General features: G+C 40.8%; 1 protein-coding gene across 1 annotated transcript in view; it reads left to right on the top strand.

The window, feature by feature from the left end:
* Nucleotides 1-21,348, top strand: part of DNAH6 (dynein axonemal heavy chain 6) — a 189,518-nt gene that overhangs the window by 103,523 nt on the left and 64,647 nt on the right. Inside the window, exons 47-53 of the mRNA XM_031949760.1 lie at nt 511-651; nt 1,744-1,986; nt 5,417-5,584; nt 6,036-6,271; nt 7,385-7,646; nt 8,362-8,485; nt 9,884-10,080. Of these exons, the coding sequence (XP_031805620.1) occupies nt 511-651; nt 1,744-1,986; nt 5,417-5,584; nt 6,036-6,271; nt 7,385-7,646; nt 8,362-8,485; nt 9,884-10,080 (1,371 nt within the window). The remainder of the gene's footprint in view (nt 1-510; nt 652-1,743; nt 1,987-5,416; nt 5,585-6,035; nt 6,272-7,384; nt 7,647-8,361; nt 8,486-9,883; nt 10,081-21,348) is intronic.

Consider the following 21,348-nt stretch of genomic DNA (forward strand, 5'->3'; position numbering starts at 1 on the left):
TTCTCCTATGAAGTCTTCCCTGGTTACCAAAGATTCATGCTCTCCCATTCCTCAAATGACCTATTATTCACTTGTGTATAAATTGTAGACCCCCCCCCATTAGAATATAACCTCCTTGGGGGCAGGAACCATTTGTTTTGTTTTGTTTTATGTCCAGCAATTCTCTCAGAGAATAGGGACACATGGTAAGTAGTTAATAAAATATATAACCCAAGGCAAGAGATCTGGGTCCCAATATCTACTTATAACACTCACCAGCTATTGGGCAAATAACTGTAACATGAAAATACCGATATCTGCAGAGTTGTTGATGTGCTTATGAACAAATGTGTGTAAAATACAAGAGATCTAGGCTACCCCGTGTCTCATATATTTTCCTTCTTTTCCTTCCATGACACTCAACTTTTCTATTTAATACTGGAAAAGTCAGTAGCATGAACCCCTGGACATATTGATCACTGGCCCTTTCCTTGATGGATTTAATTGTTACAATTCTAATTTTCTTTTCAGGTGTTTCAGTTTTTTATTAGTCGAGTTCGCCAGAAGCTGCATATCGTGCTGTGTATGAGCCCTGTTGGGGAAGCTTTCCGCTCACGATGTCGGATGTTTCCATCCCTTGTGAACTGTTGCACAATTGACTGGTTTGTACAGGTTAGTAAAGCTTCTCATGGAATATTATGGAGAATTTTTTTTTTGGTGGAGGCAACTGGGGTTAAGTGACTTGCCCAGGGTCCCACAGCTAGGAAATGTTAAGTGTCTGAGATCACATTTGAACTCAAGCCCTCCTGACTTCAGGGCTGGTGCTTTATCCACTGCACCACCCAGCTGCCCAAATTTGGATTGTTTTTAACAGATCCCCAGATAATGTATTGCATGAGACTTTACTGTCATTCACTTAATGGTTGAAAATGTTCCAATAATGAGGCCATACCTGGTAATAGCCAGATTAGTACAGACCTGTCCTAGAAAAAAGAAACCAAAGAGAAATTTCTCATTAGAAAAGAAAGAATTAAACCCAGCAGATCTTCCTCAAATAAAGTAAAAGAAGAACAAAAAGGAAATAAAACTCCCAGGAAAGCCAGCAAAAAGAATAAAGAAAAGACTAGGGAGAAAGGGGCTTCTATTTCAATAACAAAGCAAATGGGAGAAAAGAAGGTAAGAAAACTCCTGGGGAAAAAAAGAAGGAACAAAATACAACAAAACACATGGAACCCCAGAAAATGAGAAGTCCCTCAGGGTGCCTGAAAACCATAATAAAAGAATAAAGAAAAGAAAGAAGAAGCAAAATTAGAATTCTTAAAGAAAACTTGGAAAGAAAGTGTTTAATGGAGAAGCTGGAGAACATTGCAAAGAAAGTCTCCAAATTTTGGAGCTAAAACAACATATATTAGGGTGAAAGCAAAAGATGATAAAGACATAAAATAGGCATCATTCAAAGATATAGATTATAGACATAAATATAGATTATGTGTGTTATATTTATATATAATATACATAATATATAATAATATATTAAATAGATAAAAATATAGATACATTTAAAATATTTCTCAGGTGGTTTCAGGGTACAGGTAAAAATTATGTGATTGCAATCATTCTGGTATCATTTCATGTCTTATTCTCAGAAACCTATAGAATTGAATCATTGTCTTATTGAAGTATTACTACTGTCCTATTAAATCGAAAATTAGTTTTGTTTATTTTTTAAATAGATTTTTGAAACTCTTCTTTTCTTCTTTACAGTGGCCCAGAGAAGCCCTTCTTTCTGTATCACAAACATTTTTCTTAACTGTTGACCTTGGAAGCCCAGAATTAAAAGAAAAGTTTTCAATGATGTGTGTGGATATTCACATGAGTGTGACAAATATGGCTGATCGATACTATGCGGAGCTGAGACGGCGATATTATACCACACCTACTTCCTATTTGGAATTAATAAATCTTTACCTCTTAATGTTGAATGAAAAAAAGAAACAGTTGGTTTCAGTAAGTTCAGCTTTCTTAAGGGAGAGCTTTTCATTATTGATTAAAATAATCTTGGTAGGACTTAAGCCTGTAATTAATTAATTAATCAAGCATTTATTAAGTGTTTACTATGTGCCAGACTGTGTGAAGGACTGGAAATACAAAGATAAGCAAAAAGGAAGACATTTACATTATAATTGGGGAAGTTCTATAAAAGATAAATAAAAGAAGAGGAAAAAATATTGATCTGGCATTGAAGTCCAGAGAGTTATTTTTTTTAAATAACTGTCCAGTTCCCAACAGTTATTTGTGATTTTTTTAAAAATTAAGTCATTATATCACTAAAAGAAACTAAGCTCCTTAGATTTCCCCATCACAACCTGGAATATTTCATTACCCGGTTCCCAACAGGTATAAGTTTCCCACTATTGACTGGATGTGACCTCTCACATCCCAACCTTAGCTGAAGACATCTCAAAACTCTCACTCCACCCAGACCCATGGATGAACAATCATCTAGGTTGGGACAGACCATCCAAACTGTCCTTGTTCTCCGTGGTCATCAGGGCCTTGGCGTATCCCATGCTACTTTATGTTCTAGAATTTATGTATTTCCTGGCCTTTCAATTTGCCACAGCTTGAATATAACCACAACGCCTTCTGTATGTGTTCTATCTTCCAATTAAAATATGAATTCCCTGAATGCAAAGAATGCCTTAGTTTTCAATTTGTTTCTCCAATATCAGGCACAAAGGAAGGGCCAAAATATTTCAGTTGCTTAAATACCATTTTGACACAAAAACAAATGTTGTAGATGTGATAACAAAGGAATTAAAAATGGAGGAACAATGCAATTACCTGAGACATTAAAATTATTATTCATAAATCTAGACATTTTGGTCAAGGGAAAGTATTGAACTGTGTTTGATATTAAATGTGAAAGGATAAATGGAGTTTTTCTTAAAATGATAAGAAGTATCTATCTAAAACCATCAACAGACATCTGTAATGAGAACAAGTTAGAAGTCTTCCCAATAAGAAGAACAAGGATATCCATTATCACTAATATTCTTCAATAGTGTACTAGAAATGCTAGTACTAGCAATAAGAGAAGAAAAAGAAATTGAAGAAATTAAAACAGGAAATGAGGAAACAAAAATTGCATTCTTTGAAAGCCATATGATGCTATACTTAGAAAATCCTAGAGAATCAAACTAAAAACTAATTGAAATAATTGACACTTCAGCAAAGTTGCTGCATATAAAATAAACCCACATAAATCATGAGAATTTCTCGATATATTACTAACAAAGTCTAGCACAAAGTCAAAAAGAGATAGAAGGTGAAATTCTATTTAAAATAAATGTAGGTAATATAAAATACTTGGGAATCTACCTACCAAGACAAACCCAGAAACTATATAAACATAATTATAAAATGCTTTTCACACAAAGAAAGTCTTATCTAAATAATCAGAGAAATATGAATTACTCATGAATAGGTCATGCCAATATAAAAAATGATAATTTTACCCAAATAAATTAACTTATTCAGTATCATACCAATCAAACTACCATAAAAGATAAAGAATACTAAAGGAATCAATAAAAAAAATGTGAAAGAAGGTAGTCCAGCAGTTCTAGATCTCAAAATGTATTACATACAAAGTAGTGACCATCAGAATAATCTGTTACTGCCTAAGAAATAGAGTGATGCATCAAAGGAATAGATTATATAATACACAGAACACACAGTATTATACACAGAATAATACATGATGATAAATGAACATAGTAGCCTAGTGTTTGATTAATGTAAATATCTAAGCTCTGGGGACATGAAATCACTATTTGACAAAAATTACTGGGAAAAATGGAAAGTAGTTTGGCAGAAACTAAGTTTAGACTAACATTTCATACCATATATCAAGACAAGGTTAGAATAGGTATATGATTAAACATAATGGGAAGATGAAATAATTCCACCTGTCAAAATTGTGGAAAGGGAAGAATTTGTGACCAAACAAGAAATAGAGAGCATAATGAGATGTGAAATGGATAATTGTGATTACATTAACTTGAAAAGCTTTTTGCACCAACAAAACCAATGTAGCCAGGATTACAAGGAAAGCGGAAAACTGGAAGAATTTTACAGCAAATTTCTCTGATAAAGGCTTCATTTCTTGACTATATAAAAAACTGAGGCAATTTTATAAGAAACTTAACAGTCATTCCCCACTTGATAAGTGAACCATATAAAAAATTCTCCAAATCATTATTGATTAGAGAAATGCAAATTAAAACAACTCTTGAGGTACTACCTCAGACCTTTCAGATTAATATAAGAAAAGAAAGTAACAAATATTGGAGGGAATGTGAGAAAATTGGGAAATTAATGCAATATTAGTGAAGTTGTGAACCTATTCAACCACTCTGGAGAATAATTTGGAACTATACCCAAATGACTAGATAGATAGATATAGATATAGATATAGATATAGATATAGATATAGATATGGATATATATAGCATATATCTATATCTATATATATCCTTTGACCCAGTAATACCACTGCTAAATCTGTTAACCAGAGAGATTTTTTTTTAATAGGGAAAAGGACCTATATATACAAAAATATTTATGTATTTATGGTAGCTCTTTTTGTGGAGACAAAGAATTGGAAATTGAGGGAATACTCATCAATCAAGGAATAATTGAACAAGATATGGTATGTGATTGTGATGAAACAATATTGTGGTAGAAGAAATGGTGAGCAGAATGCTTCAGAAAAACCTGGGAAAACATGTATGAACTGATGCAAAGTGAAATGAGCAGAGCTAGGAGATCATTGTGTGCAATAATAGCAATATATAAAGATTGCTCTTAACAGTGTATTGGTCCAAGATAATTCAAAAGGACTTATGAGGAAAAACTGCTATCCATCTCCACAAAAAGAACTGATGAAATCTGGATGAGTCTGAATGCAGATTTAAACATATTTAAATTTTTTTTTCTTTATTTTTCTTATTTTGTTCTTTCTGTATTTTCTTTCACAACATGGCTAATGTGGAATTTTTTTTTTGCTTGACTACATATGTATGCTCTATATTAAATTGCTTATGTCTCAGGGAATGGTGAAAGGAGAGAGGAAAGGAGAGGATTTGGAAATGTTTTTAATGTTTAAAATTGATTTTACATGTAATTGGAAAAAATAAAACTTAAAAAAAGAATGTGATAGAATTCTGTAGAGGATCTCTAGTTCATCTGATAATTGCTTAATTTTTTTCATTTAGAATTGATGTCAATGTATTTTGCTTGGGGCTGTTACTGACCAAGAGTGTTTATATCTAAAATAATTTTAGGATAATTAATGGGAAAAGTATCCTCTGATGGGCACATTTATCAAAATGATACATAGAATCAATCAGTACATATTTCCATTCTTTTCTAGGCTCGAGATCGAGTGAAAAATGGTTTAACAAAGCTATTAGAGACAAACGTGCTTGTGGACAAAATGAAATTAGATCTTTCAGCTTTAGAACCAGTTCTTAAAGAAAAATCAGTGCAGGTTGAAGCTTTGATGGAAAAATTGTCTGTGGACCAGGAACAAGCAGATCAGGTACCCAGAATTAATTTTATAATATTATGACTAAAGTAATTAATCTATATCTAATTAAATGTGGCTCGAGAAATTTTATACATCATTAACGGTGAATCAAATTACATTTAATTAGGTCATTTGGGTATTTTTCAAAGTTGTAAATAAAATATATACTTTAAAATGAATCAGTATAGTCTTAACATTGAGTATGGGAGAAATGAGCTAGAATAAAATGACATAAGAAAACTCCATTTCATTTGGGTGATTATGAACTGAATATTGTGTATGTACTTCCCCCATTGTTCTTTTGCAGAATAGTTGATTTTCACAACTATTACATTAAATTATCACTCTGCTGGACAAAAAGAAGGAAGGGGTCATTTAGCTTAGTTGATCAGACTGCAGCTGATAAGTCTTTGAAATGCCTAACACAATGAAAATAAAATTTTGGATGAATTTCCATCGCCAGGTCCGTTGTATTATTAAAGAAGATGAAGCCGTAGCCAAGGTGAAAGCTGAAGAAACCCAAGCCATAGCTGATGATGCTCAACGGGATCTGGAGGAGGCTCTCCCAGCCCTAGATGCTGCCAACAAAGCACTGGACTCTTTGGACAAAGCAGATATTTCTGAAATCAGAGTTTTCACCAAGCCACCAGATTTGGTCATGACTGTCATGGAAGCGATTTCCATTCTTCTAAATGCCAAGTGAGCAGTTCCAAATGACTTCTATCTACCATTTATGTGAAAGGCAATGGAGCTAGGACATGGCACTTGGAGTCGGGAGTACTAGGGTTCAAATCCCATTTCAGGCTCCTCATCTATAAAAAGAGGAGATTCTCTGAGCTCCTTGTCGGTTCCAAATCTATTTTCTTACAGTCCCATTTGTGTGGGACAAAGCTCTGGGGACCTCCATGAAGGCAACGGCTGAGTCAAGGCAGATCAGCATTAAATCCAGAAAAACCTCTTCAGTAGAGAGACAGATAAAAGCCTTTCCAGTCCAAGGACAAAATCAAACTTCTTCAAGCACTTGGACTTGTCAGTGAAACAATAAATCAAGGAGATTATGATATTATACCAGACTGGGATAGTCAAATAAAGTGCTAATTTTAATAAATCTTACCTACTATTTTTAATCATTACTTACCTAAAAGCTCCTTAGACAAAGTGTATATAGAGAAGTCGGGAGGAGTCAGGAAGAGTTACTGAGTTTGGGCTGCATGATCCTGGAAAAGTGATATCCTTAGAATACTCTTGTCCTGAGGTGTCCAACAGCCCTCATACTACATGGTGACCCACAAGATTCCTGAGTAACTAGATGAAGATGTTATTGAGAAATATATGGAATTCAATGCAATTGAAAAATAAAAAGCTATTATTACAAAAAATAAAATATACTATTAAAAAGAGGAGAAATATTGAACAAAGTAGGTAAAATATAATAGAACATAGGTGTTGTTAAGGCATGGTTTTCTAAGTGAAGATATGAACCAAAGTCATCTTTATCTATGATTCTGGGGCCCCATTTCTATTTGTGTTTGCCATTACTCTAGTCAACCTTTTAAGACATAGCTTGCAGAGAAGTTCTCATCTGTCTTGGTAAAAGGGATTTATTTACCTGGGAGTTCCCCCCTAAGAAGCACAAAGACTGGCATATAATGGGTGTTTAATAAATGCTTTTTGCCTTATTGACAGATACCACAGATCTAATCCCTATCCTTATTGTTTCTATTTAAATTCTTAATACATGTCTTTAAGTTATTTACATGTTCTCTATATGTCTTTATAAAATATTAATATGATTTTTAATGTGTCTTACAGACCTGACTGGGCCACAGCAAAACAACTTCTCGGGGACTCTAATTTCCTTAAAAGACTTTTAGAGTATGACAAAGAAAATATAAAGCCAGTTGTATTGGCAAAGCTCCAAAGATATATTAATAATCCCGACTTTTTGCCTGAAAAAGTAGAAAAAGTGTCAAAGGCATGTAAATCTATGTGTATGTGGGTAAGAGCTATGGATTTGTATTCTCGAGTCATCAAGGAAGTTGAACCCAAAAGACAAAAGCTCCGAGCTGCTCAGGTATATTAACCATCTCCCTTTGCAATGTTTTCAATAATAGAAAAGCAACAATCCCTCCCCACAGCTCTCAACCCAACAATTCCCCTTGAACACATCAGGGGAATAGCCCACCAGCCCCAGTGATCTGGAGAAGGAAATGGCTAATCACACCAGTAGCTTTGCCAAGAAAACCCCAAGTGGGTCACAAAGAGTTGGACACGACTAAAACGACTGAACAACAGCAATAAGATCAAACTATTTAAAACACAAATCCATGGAGCCCAAGTTAAAAATTCCTGCTTATGTCAAATAAAAATAAGGAAAATACTAAGTAGAGCACAAGAATGCCCCACCCACAATGTCAGAATCCTTATTACCCATAGCACAGATTTTTCATAAAAAAGGCAGAAAGTTGTCAAACTTGGGTTCATTTCTTTTAAACATAACAAGTGGCATCTGATTACTTCATGAACTAGCTGCTCAACTCAGATCCCCTAGAAGATGCCATCATGTAACTTAACTGACAAGTCTAATGGGGGATATTTGATATCTTTAAAGAAATCAAGAATTATTCCTCAGGATGGCAAAGTCCTGACAAATAAATCTAAATGTTGTCAAGAGTAAATTGTTAGATGCTGATTTCCATGCCATCCCAGACATTTTCATCTCAAACACAATGTTAGACAAGTTTCACCCTCCTGGAGAAGCCTTTAAAAGCATTTATTTTTTTTACTAGGCTGAGCTTGATGCGACCATGGCTACCTTGAAAGATAAACAAAAAAAGTTAAGACAAGTAGAAGATCAGATTCAAGCTTTACAAGAGCAGTATGAACAAAGCCTTAATGAAAAAGAGAGTCTTGGTAAGTTGAAAATGTCTGTTTGGATGATAGGCCATTATTTTAAAGGCCCCATTTGTGTTCTCCACCCTGATTAGAATATGAGGTCCTTGGCGTGGAATATATCACCACACTTAGCACGGTGCTTGAAGCAGGAATCACTTAATTAACCTTTTTTTTCCTTCATCCATTTTAAGAATTTTTTAAAAGATCCTATAGCCAATCCAATGGCAGATTCTATAACTACATCTAAGAATTATTTCTCTGACTTTGTCCCAATTACGTCCTAGTTCATTCTAGTTATTATGGAATTACTGAAATTTTAAATAATCCTGGTCTGAAGAAGTTCATGTGTAAATGAAGTGGAACACCAGAATTATACCCACAGAAAAGTTAGATAACAACGTACAATAACTCACTTATATAAGTCCTCCCGAAGGGAGTATTAAGATAAATTATATAGAGCTTAAAGAGTGGACCCAATGTTATGGGTGCAGAAACAGCTGCACAGAAGACAGAGCCCTGACTTTTTTCTTTTTCTTTTTCTTTTCTTCATTGTCATAAGGAATGACTCTTTATTTAGTTGGGAAGAAGGGGGAACATATAAGGGAGGAGAGGAGAGAAGATCTAAAAACCAAACAAATCAATACTTTGAGAAAGTTCCAAAAATTCTGAAAAGCAAAAATAAGGAAGTCATGATGGTGAATATGTGTCGTGTACATACAGAATACAAATGAACATGTGCAGGATATGCAAACTGTCTCTGTCTCTCTCTGTCTCTGTCTTTATCTCTCTGTCTCTGTCTCTCTGTCTCTCTCTGTCTCTGTCTTTATCTCTCTGTCTGTCTCTGTCTCTCTGTTTCTGTCTCTGTCTCTCTGTCTCTGTCTTTCTCTATCTCTCTGTCTCTCTTCTGTCTGTCACTGTCTCTGTCTTCTGTCTCTCTCTCTGTTTCTGCCCTCTCTCTCTGTTTCTGTTCCTGTCTTTATCTTCTTTGTCTCTGCCTTCTCTGTTTCTGTCTCTGTCTTTCTATCTTCGTCTCTGTCTTCTTTTGTTTGTCTCTTCTGTTCTGTCCCTGCCTCTCTCTGTTTCTGTCTCTGTCTCTCTGTTTCTGTCTCTGTTCTCGCCTGTCTTCTCTGTCTCATCTCTGTTCTCGTCTTCTTCGTCTCTTCTCTGTTTCTGTCTCTGTCTCTTGTTTCTGTCTCTCGTCTCCTCGCCGTCTCTCTGTTCCTGTCTCTCGTCTCTCTCGTCTCCTCTCGTTTCGTCCTGTCTCTCTGTTTCTGTCTCTCTGTCTCTCGCCTGTCTCTCTGTCTCTCTATCTCTCTGTCTCTGTCTCTCTCTCTCTCTCCACAAAACCCGAGCCCCTCGGAACATTTGCCGGCCGTCACAGCCCCGTTTTCTTGACCTCCCCCCTCCCCACCTCAGCCAAAACCATGGCCCTGACGCAGGCGCGCCTGAACCGCGCCGGGCGCCTCACGGCGGCGCTGGGAGACGAGCAGGTGCGGTGGGAAGAGAGCATCGAGAACTTTGAGAGCGAGATCTCCAACATCACCGGGAACGTGTTCATCGCGGCCGCCTGCGTGGCCTACTACGGCGCTTTCACGGCGCTTTACCGGCAGCTGGTGAGTGGGGGAGCCCGGCCGGGAACGAGCCTCCGGCTTCCTCCTGCGCCCTCGCCGCCCCACGCGGGGACCTCGGCCTGCACGCTCCCTGCCCTGGCTCCTGGTGCATCAGTCCCATTCGTGCCCTGCTGGTGCCTCATGGCGAGCGGCCCGCGGTTCTCCCGGGATCCCTCGGGAAGCGGGTTTGTCCTTGGGAAGCGCGGGCCACGTCCCAAGGCGCCCCGTCTGGCTCTGCTCCCCTCTCCCTCCCCGCTCCTGGGGACCTTGGCTCCCACATGCCGGAACCGAGCATCTCGGCAGGGCTGGGCCAGGGGAGGGGGGAGGAGGACCTGGCAGGAATGGGCAGTTTCTATTCTTTCCTGGCCATCAAAATGATCGGCAACAGTGAGGAAAGAGCGTGAGATGTAGAGGTAGAAGTTGGAGATTGGAATCGTGGCTCTGCAAGGCCTGTTGACAATCAGGTGGCAGAATAGAGTCCTGGACCTGAGGCAAACCCTGCCACCAACTGAATTATCCATGGCAAGTCATGGTAACTCTTACCTCAGTTTCCTCATCTATAAAATGGGGATAATGATAGCATCTCATAATAACAGTAGTCATGAGCATCAAATGGAATTTTGTGTGTAATATGCTTTACATTAATTAACAAGCTACTATGGGCCAGGCACTGTGTTAGGTGCTAAGCATATAAAAAGAGTGGAAATGACAGTCCCTGTCCTCAGGGAACTTACAGTCTAATGAAGGAGGCAACATGCAAGCAAACATAAAAAAAAAGTTATATTTAAAATAGAAAATAATAAGAGAAGAAATATACTAGAATTAAGAGGTTAGGAAAAACCTCCAGGAGAAAGTGAAGTTTTAGATGAGATTTGAAGGAGGCCAGGGAGGTCAAAAGTCAGAGTGGAGGAAAGAGAGTGTTTATTTAAAGCCAGAGAAAATGCTTGGAACAGAGAGATGGAAGGTCTTGTTCATGGAACAACAGGGAGGGCAGTGTCGCTGAGTGGAACATGTCACAAAATAAGGTATAAAAAGACTGGGAAGATGGGAGGGGAAGAGTAGGAAAGGCTTTGAATGCCAGCAGAGCATTATGTATTACTCTAGCAGGAAAAGGGAGACAGTGGAATTTTTGAGTGAGGAGATGATCTAACCAGTGTTTTACAGAAATCACTTTAGTGACTGAATGGAGGATCAGCTAGAGTAGGAGAGCCTTGAGGGAGGCAGACCCTGCAGCTGGATAGGCAGTTGTCTAGGTGTGAGGTCATAAGAGACTAGACAAGCATGAAAATGTCAGAGGAAAGGGGGTATATTGAAAGATGTTGCAGAGATAAAATTCACAAGAGATTTAGTAGAGGTAAAATCCACAAGAGAGGCTGCAGAAGTGAAATCTAGGAGAGAGGCTGCAGAGGTGAAATCTAGGAGAGAGGCTGCAGAGATGAAATCTAAGGGAGATGCAGAGGTGAAATCTAGGAGAGAGGCTGCAGAGGTGAAATCTAAGAGAGAGGCTGCAGAGGTGAAATCTACAAGAAAGGCTGGAGAAGTGAAATGTACAAGAGAGGCTGGAGAGGTGAAATCTACAACAGAGGTTGTTGAGGCAAAATCTAGGAGAGAAACTACAGAAGTGAAATCTAAGAGAGAGGGTATAGAGGTGAAATCTAGGGGAGAGGATGCAGAAGTGAAATCTACAAGAGAGGCTGGAAAGGTGAAATCTAGGACAGAGGTTGTTGAGGCAAAATCTAGGAGAGAAACTACAGAAGTGAAATCTAAGAGAGATGCAGAAGTAAAATCTAAGAGAGGGAAGAGGTGAAATCTAGGGGAGAAGATGCAGAGGAAACTACAAAGAGGCTGGAAAGGGGAAACTAGGACAGAGGCTGTTGAGGCAAAAAACTAGGAGAGAAACTAAAGAAAACTAAGAGATGGGCAAAACAAGGAGAGGGTATAGAGGGAAACTAGGGAGAGGATGCAGAGGGAACCCCGAGAGGGCTAAAGGGTAAAACTAGGACAGATTGTTGAGGCAAAAACTAGGAGAGAAAACACAGAAGGAAACAAGAGAGATGGAAAGCAAAACAAAGAGGGGTTAGAGGGAAACTAGGGAGGGATGCATGAAACATCAAAGAGGCTGGAGAGGGAAACAGAAAGGTTGTTGAGGCAAAAATCTAGGAGAGAAACTACAAGGAAATCTAAAAAAGAAACCAAGAGAGGGAAGAAAAACTAGGGAGGGATGCAGAAAAAAAGAGGTAAGGGAAACTTAAAGAGGTGTTGAGGCAAAAACAGGAGAAACCACAAAGGAAAACTAAAGAGATTGAAGAAAACTAAGAGAAGGGGTAAAGAAAACTAGGGAGAAGACAAAGGAAACACAAGAGAGGTTGGAAGCAAACTACAAGAGAGGCAAGAGGAAAATTACAAGAGAGGCTGGGAGATGAACGGAGGATGCAGAGGAAACTAAGAGAGGGGAAAAGGAGATCTAGGAGAGAACTAAGGGAAACCTAGGGAGATGCAGAGGGAAATAAGGAGAGGGATTCAGAGGGGAAACTAGAGAGGCTGAGGGAGGGAAAACCCGAGAGAGCAGAGGTGAAATTTAGGGAGAGGAAGAGGGAGACCCAAGGAGAGGGTCCAGGGAAACTAAGAGAGATGCAGAGGTGAAATTTAACGTAGAGATTACAGAGGTGAAATCAAAAAGAGAGGCTGAAATGGGGAAATCTAAGGGAGAAACAGAGATGAAATTTAAGGGAGAGGTAGCAGAGGGAAAACCCAGGGAGAGAGGTGAAATTAAAGAGATTTCAGAGGAAACTAGAGGAGGCTGAAGAGGGAACTAAGGGAGAGCAGAGGGAATTCTGGGAGAGGCCAGAGGAATCTAGCAGAGAGGCTGCAAAGACAAGATCTAAGAGAGAGGCTGCAGAGGTCAAATCTAGGACAGAGGCTGCAGAGGTGAAATTTAGGAGAGAGGCTGCAGAGATGAAATCTAAGGGACAAGCAGAGGTGAAATCTAAGGGAGAAGCTGCAGAGGAGAAATCTAAGAGAGAGGCTGCAGAGGTCAAATCTAGGACAGAGGCTGCAGAGGTGAAACTGAGGAAGAGGGGCTGAGAAATCTAAGGGACAAGAGAGGTGAAATCTAAGGAGAAGCTGCAGAGGAGAAATCTAGGAGAGAGGCTGCAGAGGGAAAATCTACAAGAGAGGCTGCTGAGGGAAAATCTAGGAGAGAGGCTACAGAAATGAAATCTAAGAGAGAGGCTGCAGAGGTGAAATCTGAGGGAGAGGCTACAGAGGTGAAAACTAAAGGAGAAGCTGCAGAGGAGAAATCTAGGAGAGAGGTCAGAGGGAAAATCTACAAGAGAGGCCAAATGAAAAAGAGAAAGGCCACAGAGGGAAACGGAACAGGGAAAGGGGAAGGCGAGATGAACTAAGGGAGAGGCCCAGAGGGAAAAACAAAGGAGGAAGCTGAAGGGAACTAGGAGAGGCTGCAGAGGGAAAACTTACAAGAAGGGCTGAGAAGGAAAAAAGAGAGGCGAGGGTGAAACTAAACCAACAAGAGGCGGAGGCAAAAAACAGGAGGGAGAAAACAAAAGGAAGGGAAACTAAGAGAGGGCTGCAGAGGGGAAATCTAAGAGAGAGGCTGCTGTGGTGAAATCTAAGAAACAAGCAGAGGTGAAAAGGAGAAGCTGCAGAGGACAAATCTAGGAGAGAGGCTGCAGAGGGAAAATCTACAAGAGAGGCTGCAGAAGTGAAATATAGGAGAGGCTGAGAGGGAAACTAGGGGAGGGCCGAGAGGAAAACAAGAGAAGCCACAGAGGGAAACAGAGGAGAGGCTGCAGAGATGAAATCTAAGGAGAACAAAAAAACTAAGAGAGAGGCCAGAGGGAAACTAAAGAGACTACAGAGGTGAAACCAAGGAAAGAGGTTGCAGAGATGAAATCTAGGAGAGAGGCCACAGAAGTAAAATCTAAGGCAGATGCAGAGGTGAAATCTAGGAAAGAGGGCGGGAGGGAAATGAGGGGAGAGAAGATGCAGAGAAATTAAAAGAGAAGCAGAGGTGAATAGGAGGGGCTGCAGAGGTGAAAATAAAGGAAAAACAAATCTAGGAGAGGAGGCTGCAGAGGGAAACTAGAGAGAGACTCAGAGGTGAAACTGGAAAACTAATAAATAAAATTAAGGGGAAAACAAAAAAACTGCAGAAACAAATCTAAAAAGGGCTCAAGGGAAATTCCAAGAAACTACAGATGAAACAGAAGGCCAAGGGAACTAAAGACCTCAGAGGAAAAGGAAAGGGCCAAGTGAAACAGGACAACCAAATGAAAGGAAAGTAAGAGGAAAAACCAAATCCCAGAGAGGAAAAAAAAGGGCAGAAGAAAAAACCTAGGAGACCCAGAGGAAAAAAAAGACGTTTCAAGAGGAAAAAGAGAGGCCACAGAAAAAAACAAAGGGAGCAGAGGAAATTAAGAGAACTAAGAAGACAAATTCTAAAGAGGAAAGAAGAAACCAAGAAAAGGGAGAGGGAAAAATAAAGGCCAAGAGGGAAAACAAAAAAAAGAGGGAAACGGAGAGAGCCACAAAGAAAACCAGAGAGCAGAGGGAAACCCAAGAACCAAAAGAAGCAAGACGAAACCCAAGGAAAAGGGCAGATGAAAACAGGGAAAACAGAAAACTAAGGGGAAAGAAAAAACCAGGAAGAGGAACAAGGGAAACCAAAGAGAAACCTGCAGAGGGAAATAAGAGGCCAGAGGGAAATAAAGGAAAGCCCAGAGGGAAACCCCAGGAAACTAAATGAAACCAAGGAAAATTGCAGAGAGAAAACCCAGGGAGAAACCACAGAATGAAACAAGGGAGATAGAAGAAACTAAGATTTGCAAAAGGAAAAGAGAGAGACCCAAGAGGGAAACAAGGAAAGAGGGGCGAGATGAAATTTAAAACAAAAAAGAGGCAAACCAAAGAAGCAAAAAAACTAGGGAGGATACAGGGGAAACCACAAGAGAGGTGGGAAAGGGAAACGAGGAGAGAAGCTGCAGAGGGAAAACCCAAGAGAAGAGGGAAACGAAGAATGCAGAGGTGAAACCAAGGAAAGAGGTCAAAATGGGAGAAGCCAGAAGAAACAGGGAGGCAGAGGGAAACAGGGAGAGGGGCCAAGAAAAAGGAGAGGTGGAGGGGAAACTAGGGAGATGCAGAGGTGAAACAAGGACAAGCAGAGGTGAAAAAAGAGAAGCTGAGAGAAAACAGGAACGCTGCAGAGGGAAATTAAGAGCCAGAGGAAACCAAGGAGGCCCAAAGATGAACCAAGAGAACAGAGGAAACTAGAGAGGAGAAATGAAACGGGAGAGGCAGAAGGGGGGAACCAAAAGAGAGAGGAAAAGAGGTGAAAATTAGGAGAAGGGTCAGAGGTGAAATTTGGGAGAGATGCAGAGTGAACGGGGAAAGCAGGTGAAATCTAAGGGAGAAGCTGCAGAGGAGAAATCTAGGAGAGAGGCTGCGAATGAAACTAGAGAGGCCAAGAGGGAAAAAGAGAGTGCAGAGGTGAAACAAAAAGAGGTGAAGAGTGAACCAGAGAACAGATGAAACTAGGAGATGCAGAGATGAAACCTAAGAGAGATGCAGAGGTGAAATCTAAGGGAGATGCAGAGGTGAAATCTAACAAAGATGAGGATGTGAAATCTAAGGGAGATGCCAAGGTGAACTCTAGGAGAGAGGCTGCAGAAATGAAATATAAAAGAGATGCAGAGGTGAAATCTAAGAAAGATGCAGAAGTGAAATCTAAGGAAGATGCACAAGTGAAATCTAAGAGAGAAGCTGCAAAGGTGAAATCTACCAGAGAGGCTGCAGAGATGAAACCTAAGAGAGATGCAGAGGTGAATTCTAAGAGAGATACAGAGGTGAAATCTGGGAGAGAGGCTACAGAGGTGAAATCTAAGAAAGATGCAGAGATGAAATCTAAGAGAGATGCAGAGGTGAAATCTAAGGGAGAGGCTGAAAAGGTGAAATCTAGGAGAGAGGCTGCAGAGAGGAAATCTAGGAGAGATGGTGCAGAGGTGATATTTAGGAGAGAGGTTGCAGAGGTGAAATCTAACAAAGATGCAGAGATGAAATCTAAGGAAGATGCACAGGTGAAATCTAAGAGAGAGGCAGTAGAGGTGACATCTAGGAGAGAGCTTACAGAGGTGAAATCTAAGAGAGATGCACAGGTGAAATCTAAGGAAGATGCACAGGTGAAATCTAAGAGAGAGACTGCAGAGATGACATATAGGAGAGAGGCTACAGAGGTGAAATCTAAGAGAGATGCAGAGGTTAAATCTAAGGGAGACACTGCAGAGGTGAAATCTAAGGGAGACACTGCAGAGGTGAAATCTAAGGGAGAATCAGAGGTGAAATCTAAGGGAGAAGCAGAGGTGATATCTAGGAGAGAAGCTGCAGAGGTGAAATCTAAGGGAGATGCAGAGGTAAAATCTAAGGGAGATGCCGAGGTGAAATCTAAGGGAGAAGCAGAGGTGAAATCTAGGAGCGAGGCTTCAGAGGTAAAATCAAAGGGAGATGCAGAAGTGAAATCGAAGGGAGATGCAGAAGTGAAATTGAAGGGAGATGCAGAGGTGAAATCGAAGGGAGATGCAGAGGTGAAATTTAAGGGAGATGCTGAAGTGAAATATGCACAGGTGAAATTTAAGGAAGATGCAGAGCTGAGATCTAAGGGAGAAGCAAAGGTGAAATCTAGGAGAGATGTGTCAGATGTGAAATCGAAAGGAGATGCAGAGGTGAAATCTAAGGAAAAAGAAGAGGTAAAATCTAGGACAGAGGTGGCAGATGCAAAATCCAAGGGAGATGCTGAGGTAAAATCTAAGGGAGATGCAGAGGTGAAATCTAAGGGAGATGCTGAGGTGAAATCTGAGGAAGAAGCCGCAGAGGTGAAATCTAAGGGAGATGCAGAGCTGAAATCTAAGGGAGAAGCCACAAAGGTGAAATCTAAGGGAGATGCAGAGCTGGAATCTAAGAAAGAAGCAGAGGTGAAACGGGGGAGAGGAGAGGGGAAATTAGAGGGCGAGGGGAAACTAGGGAGGCAGAGGTGGAAACTAAGGAGAGCAGAGGGATGTCTAAGGGAAGAGATTAAATCGGGGAAAAGAAGAAATCAGGGAGGGGGAGGGTGGAATCTGGGGAAGCAGAGGGGCCCCAAAGGAGAAGGTGGAGGTGAACAAAAGAGAGGAGAGCCCGAAAATTAAATTTTAGAAACTTACAAGACTCAAATGAAAACCCAAGAGACCAGATGAAATCTAAGAGACCCAGAGGTAAATTTCAGGAAACCCTTTAGGGAAACCCTAAAGATATCAAAAACTAAGGGAGATTGGGAAAAAAAGGGAGGGCCCAAGATGAAATAAGAGAGAGGGGAAAATTGGAAAACCAAGAGGAAATTAAAGAGGGCCAAGAATGAAAATTTAAAGAGACTGCAAAGGAAATAGAGAGAGGGTAGAATGAAAAACTTCAGAAATGCAGAGGAAAACTTAAGACAAGGGGAAATTTAGGAACTAGAAGTGAAATCAAGACCTCAGGAGGAAACTAGGAGAGAGAGTAGATTGATATTAGGGAAAAACCGGGGAAAAACAGAGGGTTTAGAGGGTGAAACCAGGAATCAGAGGGAAACTAGGGAGGTCAAAAAGAAAACTAGGAGTAACGTGAGGGAAACTAAAGCACAGAGGGAAAGGGGGAAACGAGAGGTGAAAACTAAGGAAGATCAGATGAAAACAAAGAGGTGAGATGAAACTAGGGTAACCTTAGAGGAAAATCTAGGAGAGATAGAGGAAAATTTAGAGAGAGGCTGTAGAGAAAACAAGGATACAGAGGTGAAACTAGGGAGGCTGCAAGGAAAAACTGAGAAGGCAGAGATGAAACTAAAGGAGATTTTTTAGAGGGGGTCTAGGAGGATCAGAGAAAATCTAGGAGGAGGGTAAAGGTGAAACTAAAAATCAGATAAACTAAGAGGCAGAGAAAACTAAAGAAAACTCAGTGAAACAAGGGAGACTTAAGGTGAAACTAATAGAGCCTCAGAGGCAAAACTAATGACAAATAACGGGAAACTTTAAAAAATGAACCCAGACAAAATCTGGAAATTCAGAGGTAAATCAAACTAGAAAACCAAAGATCAGATAAACTAAGACTAAAATGAAACTAAGGAAGGCCTTTAGGGTGAAAAGGAGGGACAAATAAATTGGGATGAGGCTGTAAAGGGAAAACTAAAAATCAAGGGAAACAGGAGAGAACAAAAATTCCAAAAACAGGGGTGGAAATTGGGAGAGAGGCTAGAGGAAACTACAAGAAAGAGGCTAGGAAAACAGGAGAGAGGCCCCAGAGATGAAACTAGGTAGACCTGCAGGGAAAAACAAAGATGCAAATGAAATTAGGAAGAGGCTGAGAGGTGAAACTAAGAGAGAGCAGAGGGAACGGGAGAGGGGCGAGAGGAAAATCAGAGAGATGAGGGTGAAACTGGGAGAGGGGCTGGAGAGAGAAATCTCAAAGAAAGAGGCAAAGGTGAAACTAGGAGGAGTTTAGAGGTGAACACAAGAAGAGAGGCGAGAGGTGAAACTAGAGAGATGCAGGGAAATCAGGGAGAGAGCAGAGAAACTAGAGAGGGGAGGTGAAAACAGGGAGGTTTCAGAGGCAAAAATCTAAGAGAGAGAGAAATTAGGGAGAGGCTTTAGAGGAAATAGGGGAGCCTTTGCAGAGGCAAAAACAGGAGAGACAAGGTGAAACTGAGAGAGGCGAGATAAACTAAGGAGGGCAGAGGTGAAAAATTAAAGGAGGCTTAAGAGGAAACTAAGGAGAGAGGAAAAATTGGGAGGCCAAAGGGAAACTAAGAGAATGCAGAGGGAAACTAGGAGAGAGTTGAGATAAATTAAGGGAGCAGAGGGAATCTGGGAGAGGGGTAAAAAAACTAAAGAAAGAGGGCTGAGAGGGAAACTAAAGAAGAGAGGTGGAAAATTAGGAGAGGGCCAGAGGTGAAACTAAAGAAGAGATGCGGGAGGGAAAACAGAGAGGGGCAGATGAAAACAAGAAGAGAGGCCAGGGGAAATCTAGGAGAGGCAGAGGGAAACTAAGGAGGCCTAGAGGTGAACTAAAGAGAGCAGAGGGAATCTGGAGAGAAAGGCTAAGATGAAACAAAAGAGAGGTCGGGAGGTGAAACTAAAGGAGAGGCGCAGAAAAAATCAGGGAGATGGCCCAGATTGAAACCAAGAAGAGGTTGGAGGTGAAATCAGGAGAGCGGGCTCAGAGGAAACTAAAAGAGGGCCAAGGTAAACAGGAGATCAGAGGGAAATCTAGGAGTGAGGCTTAGAAAAACAAGAGAACGGGGAAACTAGAGAGAGGCTGAGAGATGAAACAAAGAAGAAGAGAGGCTGAGAGGTGAAAATCCAAGGAAGAAATGCAGAGGTGAAATCTGGAGACTTGTAGAGGTGAAACCTAGGGAGAGCCAAAAAAAAAAAAAAAGATGCAGAGAAACAGGGAGAGGCGTAGAGGTAAACGGAATCAGAAAAAAGGAGGAGGTGAGAGTAAAAACTGAGAGCAGAGGTGAAACAAAGAGGCTGGGAGATGAAATTTAAAAGAAGAGAGGCTTGCAGAGGGAAAATCTAAAGAAGAGAGGCGCAGAGGTGAAATCTAGGGAGTGCAGAAGAAACAGGAGAGGGCCCAGTGGTGAAATTAGGGAGAAACCAGAGGAAAAATCTAGGAATTGAGGAAACTAGGAACGGAGGTAAACAGAGAATTGAGAGGAAAAAATAAAAATGCAGAAGAAACGGAGAGAGGCAAAGGCAAACAAGGGAGATGCAGAGGTGAAAAAGGAGGAGGGCTTGGAGGGGAAACGGAGATGAAGGGTGAAACTGGGGAGAGGCAACAAATACAAGAAGAGGGCTGGGGAGGGAAATCTGGAGAGGGTGCAGAGGTAAATCCAAGAAAGAGGCTGCAAGGTGAAACTAGGAAATGCAGAGGGAAACTAGGAGAAATGCAGAGAGAAATCTAGGGAGAGAGGCTGAGAGGTGAAAATCTAGGGAGAGGGGAAAAAAAAATCTAGAGAGTGCAGGGAAACTTGAGAGAGGCTGAGATGAATTAGAGAGTTTGTGGAAAAATCTAGGAAGATGCAGGAAGGAAATCTGAGAGGGCCAAAGGAAAATTAAGGGAATGCAGAGGGAAATTGGAGTGAGGGGCGGATGAAAAAACAAAGAGATGCAGAGGTGAAATTGGGGAGAGGCGGAGAGAAACCAAGGAGAGGGGATGAAATCAGGAAGGGGTGAGAAAACTAAGAAGAAGGTGCAGAGGTGAAATCTAGGAGGTGCAGAGGTGAAAATTTAGGGAGAAATGCAGAATAAATCTAAAGGGGAGAGGCTGGAAGGTGAAAAGAGCCCAAGGGCAAAAATCTAGGAGAGAGAAATAAAGGGCTGTGAGGTAAAATTAGGAGGCCTTTGAGAGGAAAAACAGGAGAGTGAGAGGAAATTAGGAAAGGTGTAGAGGTGAAACTGGGAATGCAGAGGGGAAAATCTGGGGAGAGGGGGAGATAAACTGGAGGAACCCAGAAGTGAAATCAAAGAAGAGAGGCCGGAGGGAAATCTAGGGAGAGGGTGCAGAGGGAACAAAGGGAAAAGGGCTGCAGAAGTGAAACTAGGGGAGGCCTGAGAGGTAAAATCAGAGAAAGGGTGAGAGGTGAAATTAAGGAGATGGAGGGAAATCTAAAGAGAGGATGAGGGAAATCAAGAGAGAGGCAGAGGTGAAATCTAAAGAGATGGGAGGGTAATCTAGGAGAAGGATAAAGGAAATCTTGGGAGAAGCTGGAAAAAAAAGAAAGGCGCAGAGAAATCTAGAGAGAGGGATGAGGGAAACCAGAGAAGTGGAGTGAAACAGAAGAGAAGAGGGAAATTGAGAAAAGATCTGGGAGAGGGAAATAAGGAAGACCGGGGGGAAATCAGGGAGAGATGCAGAGGGAAACGGGAAGGATCAGAGTAAAATTAGGAAGAGGCTGCAGAGGTGAAATCTATGAAAGAGGCTGCAGAGGTGAAATCTGCAAGAGAGGCTGCAGAGGTGAAATCCATGAAAGAGGCTGCAGAGGTGAAATCTGCAAGAGAGGCTGCAGAGGTGAAATCTACGAGAAAGGCTGCAGAGATCAAATCTACCAGTGTTGCTGCTGAGAAGAAATCTCTAAGGGATATTGCAGAAATGAAATTAACAAGCCTTGACAACAGCTTGAATATGGAAGATGAGAATGGGGGAGCAGTTCACGATGTGTCCTAGGTGGGGAACCCGAGAGATTAAGAATAT

Source organism: Sarcophilus harrisii, chromosome 2 (genome assembly GCF_902635505.1).
Source record: "Sarcophilus harrisii chromosome 2, mSarHar1.11, whole genome shotgun sequence".
In the NCBI taxonomy this organism is placed as follows: domain Eukaryota; kingdom Metazoa; phylum Chordata; class Mammalia; order Dasyuromorphia; family Dasyuridae; genus Sarcophilus; species Sarcophilus harrisii.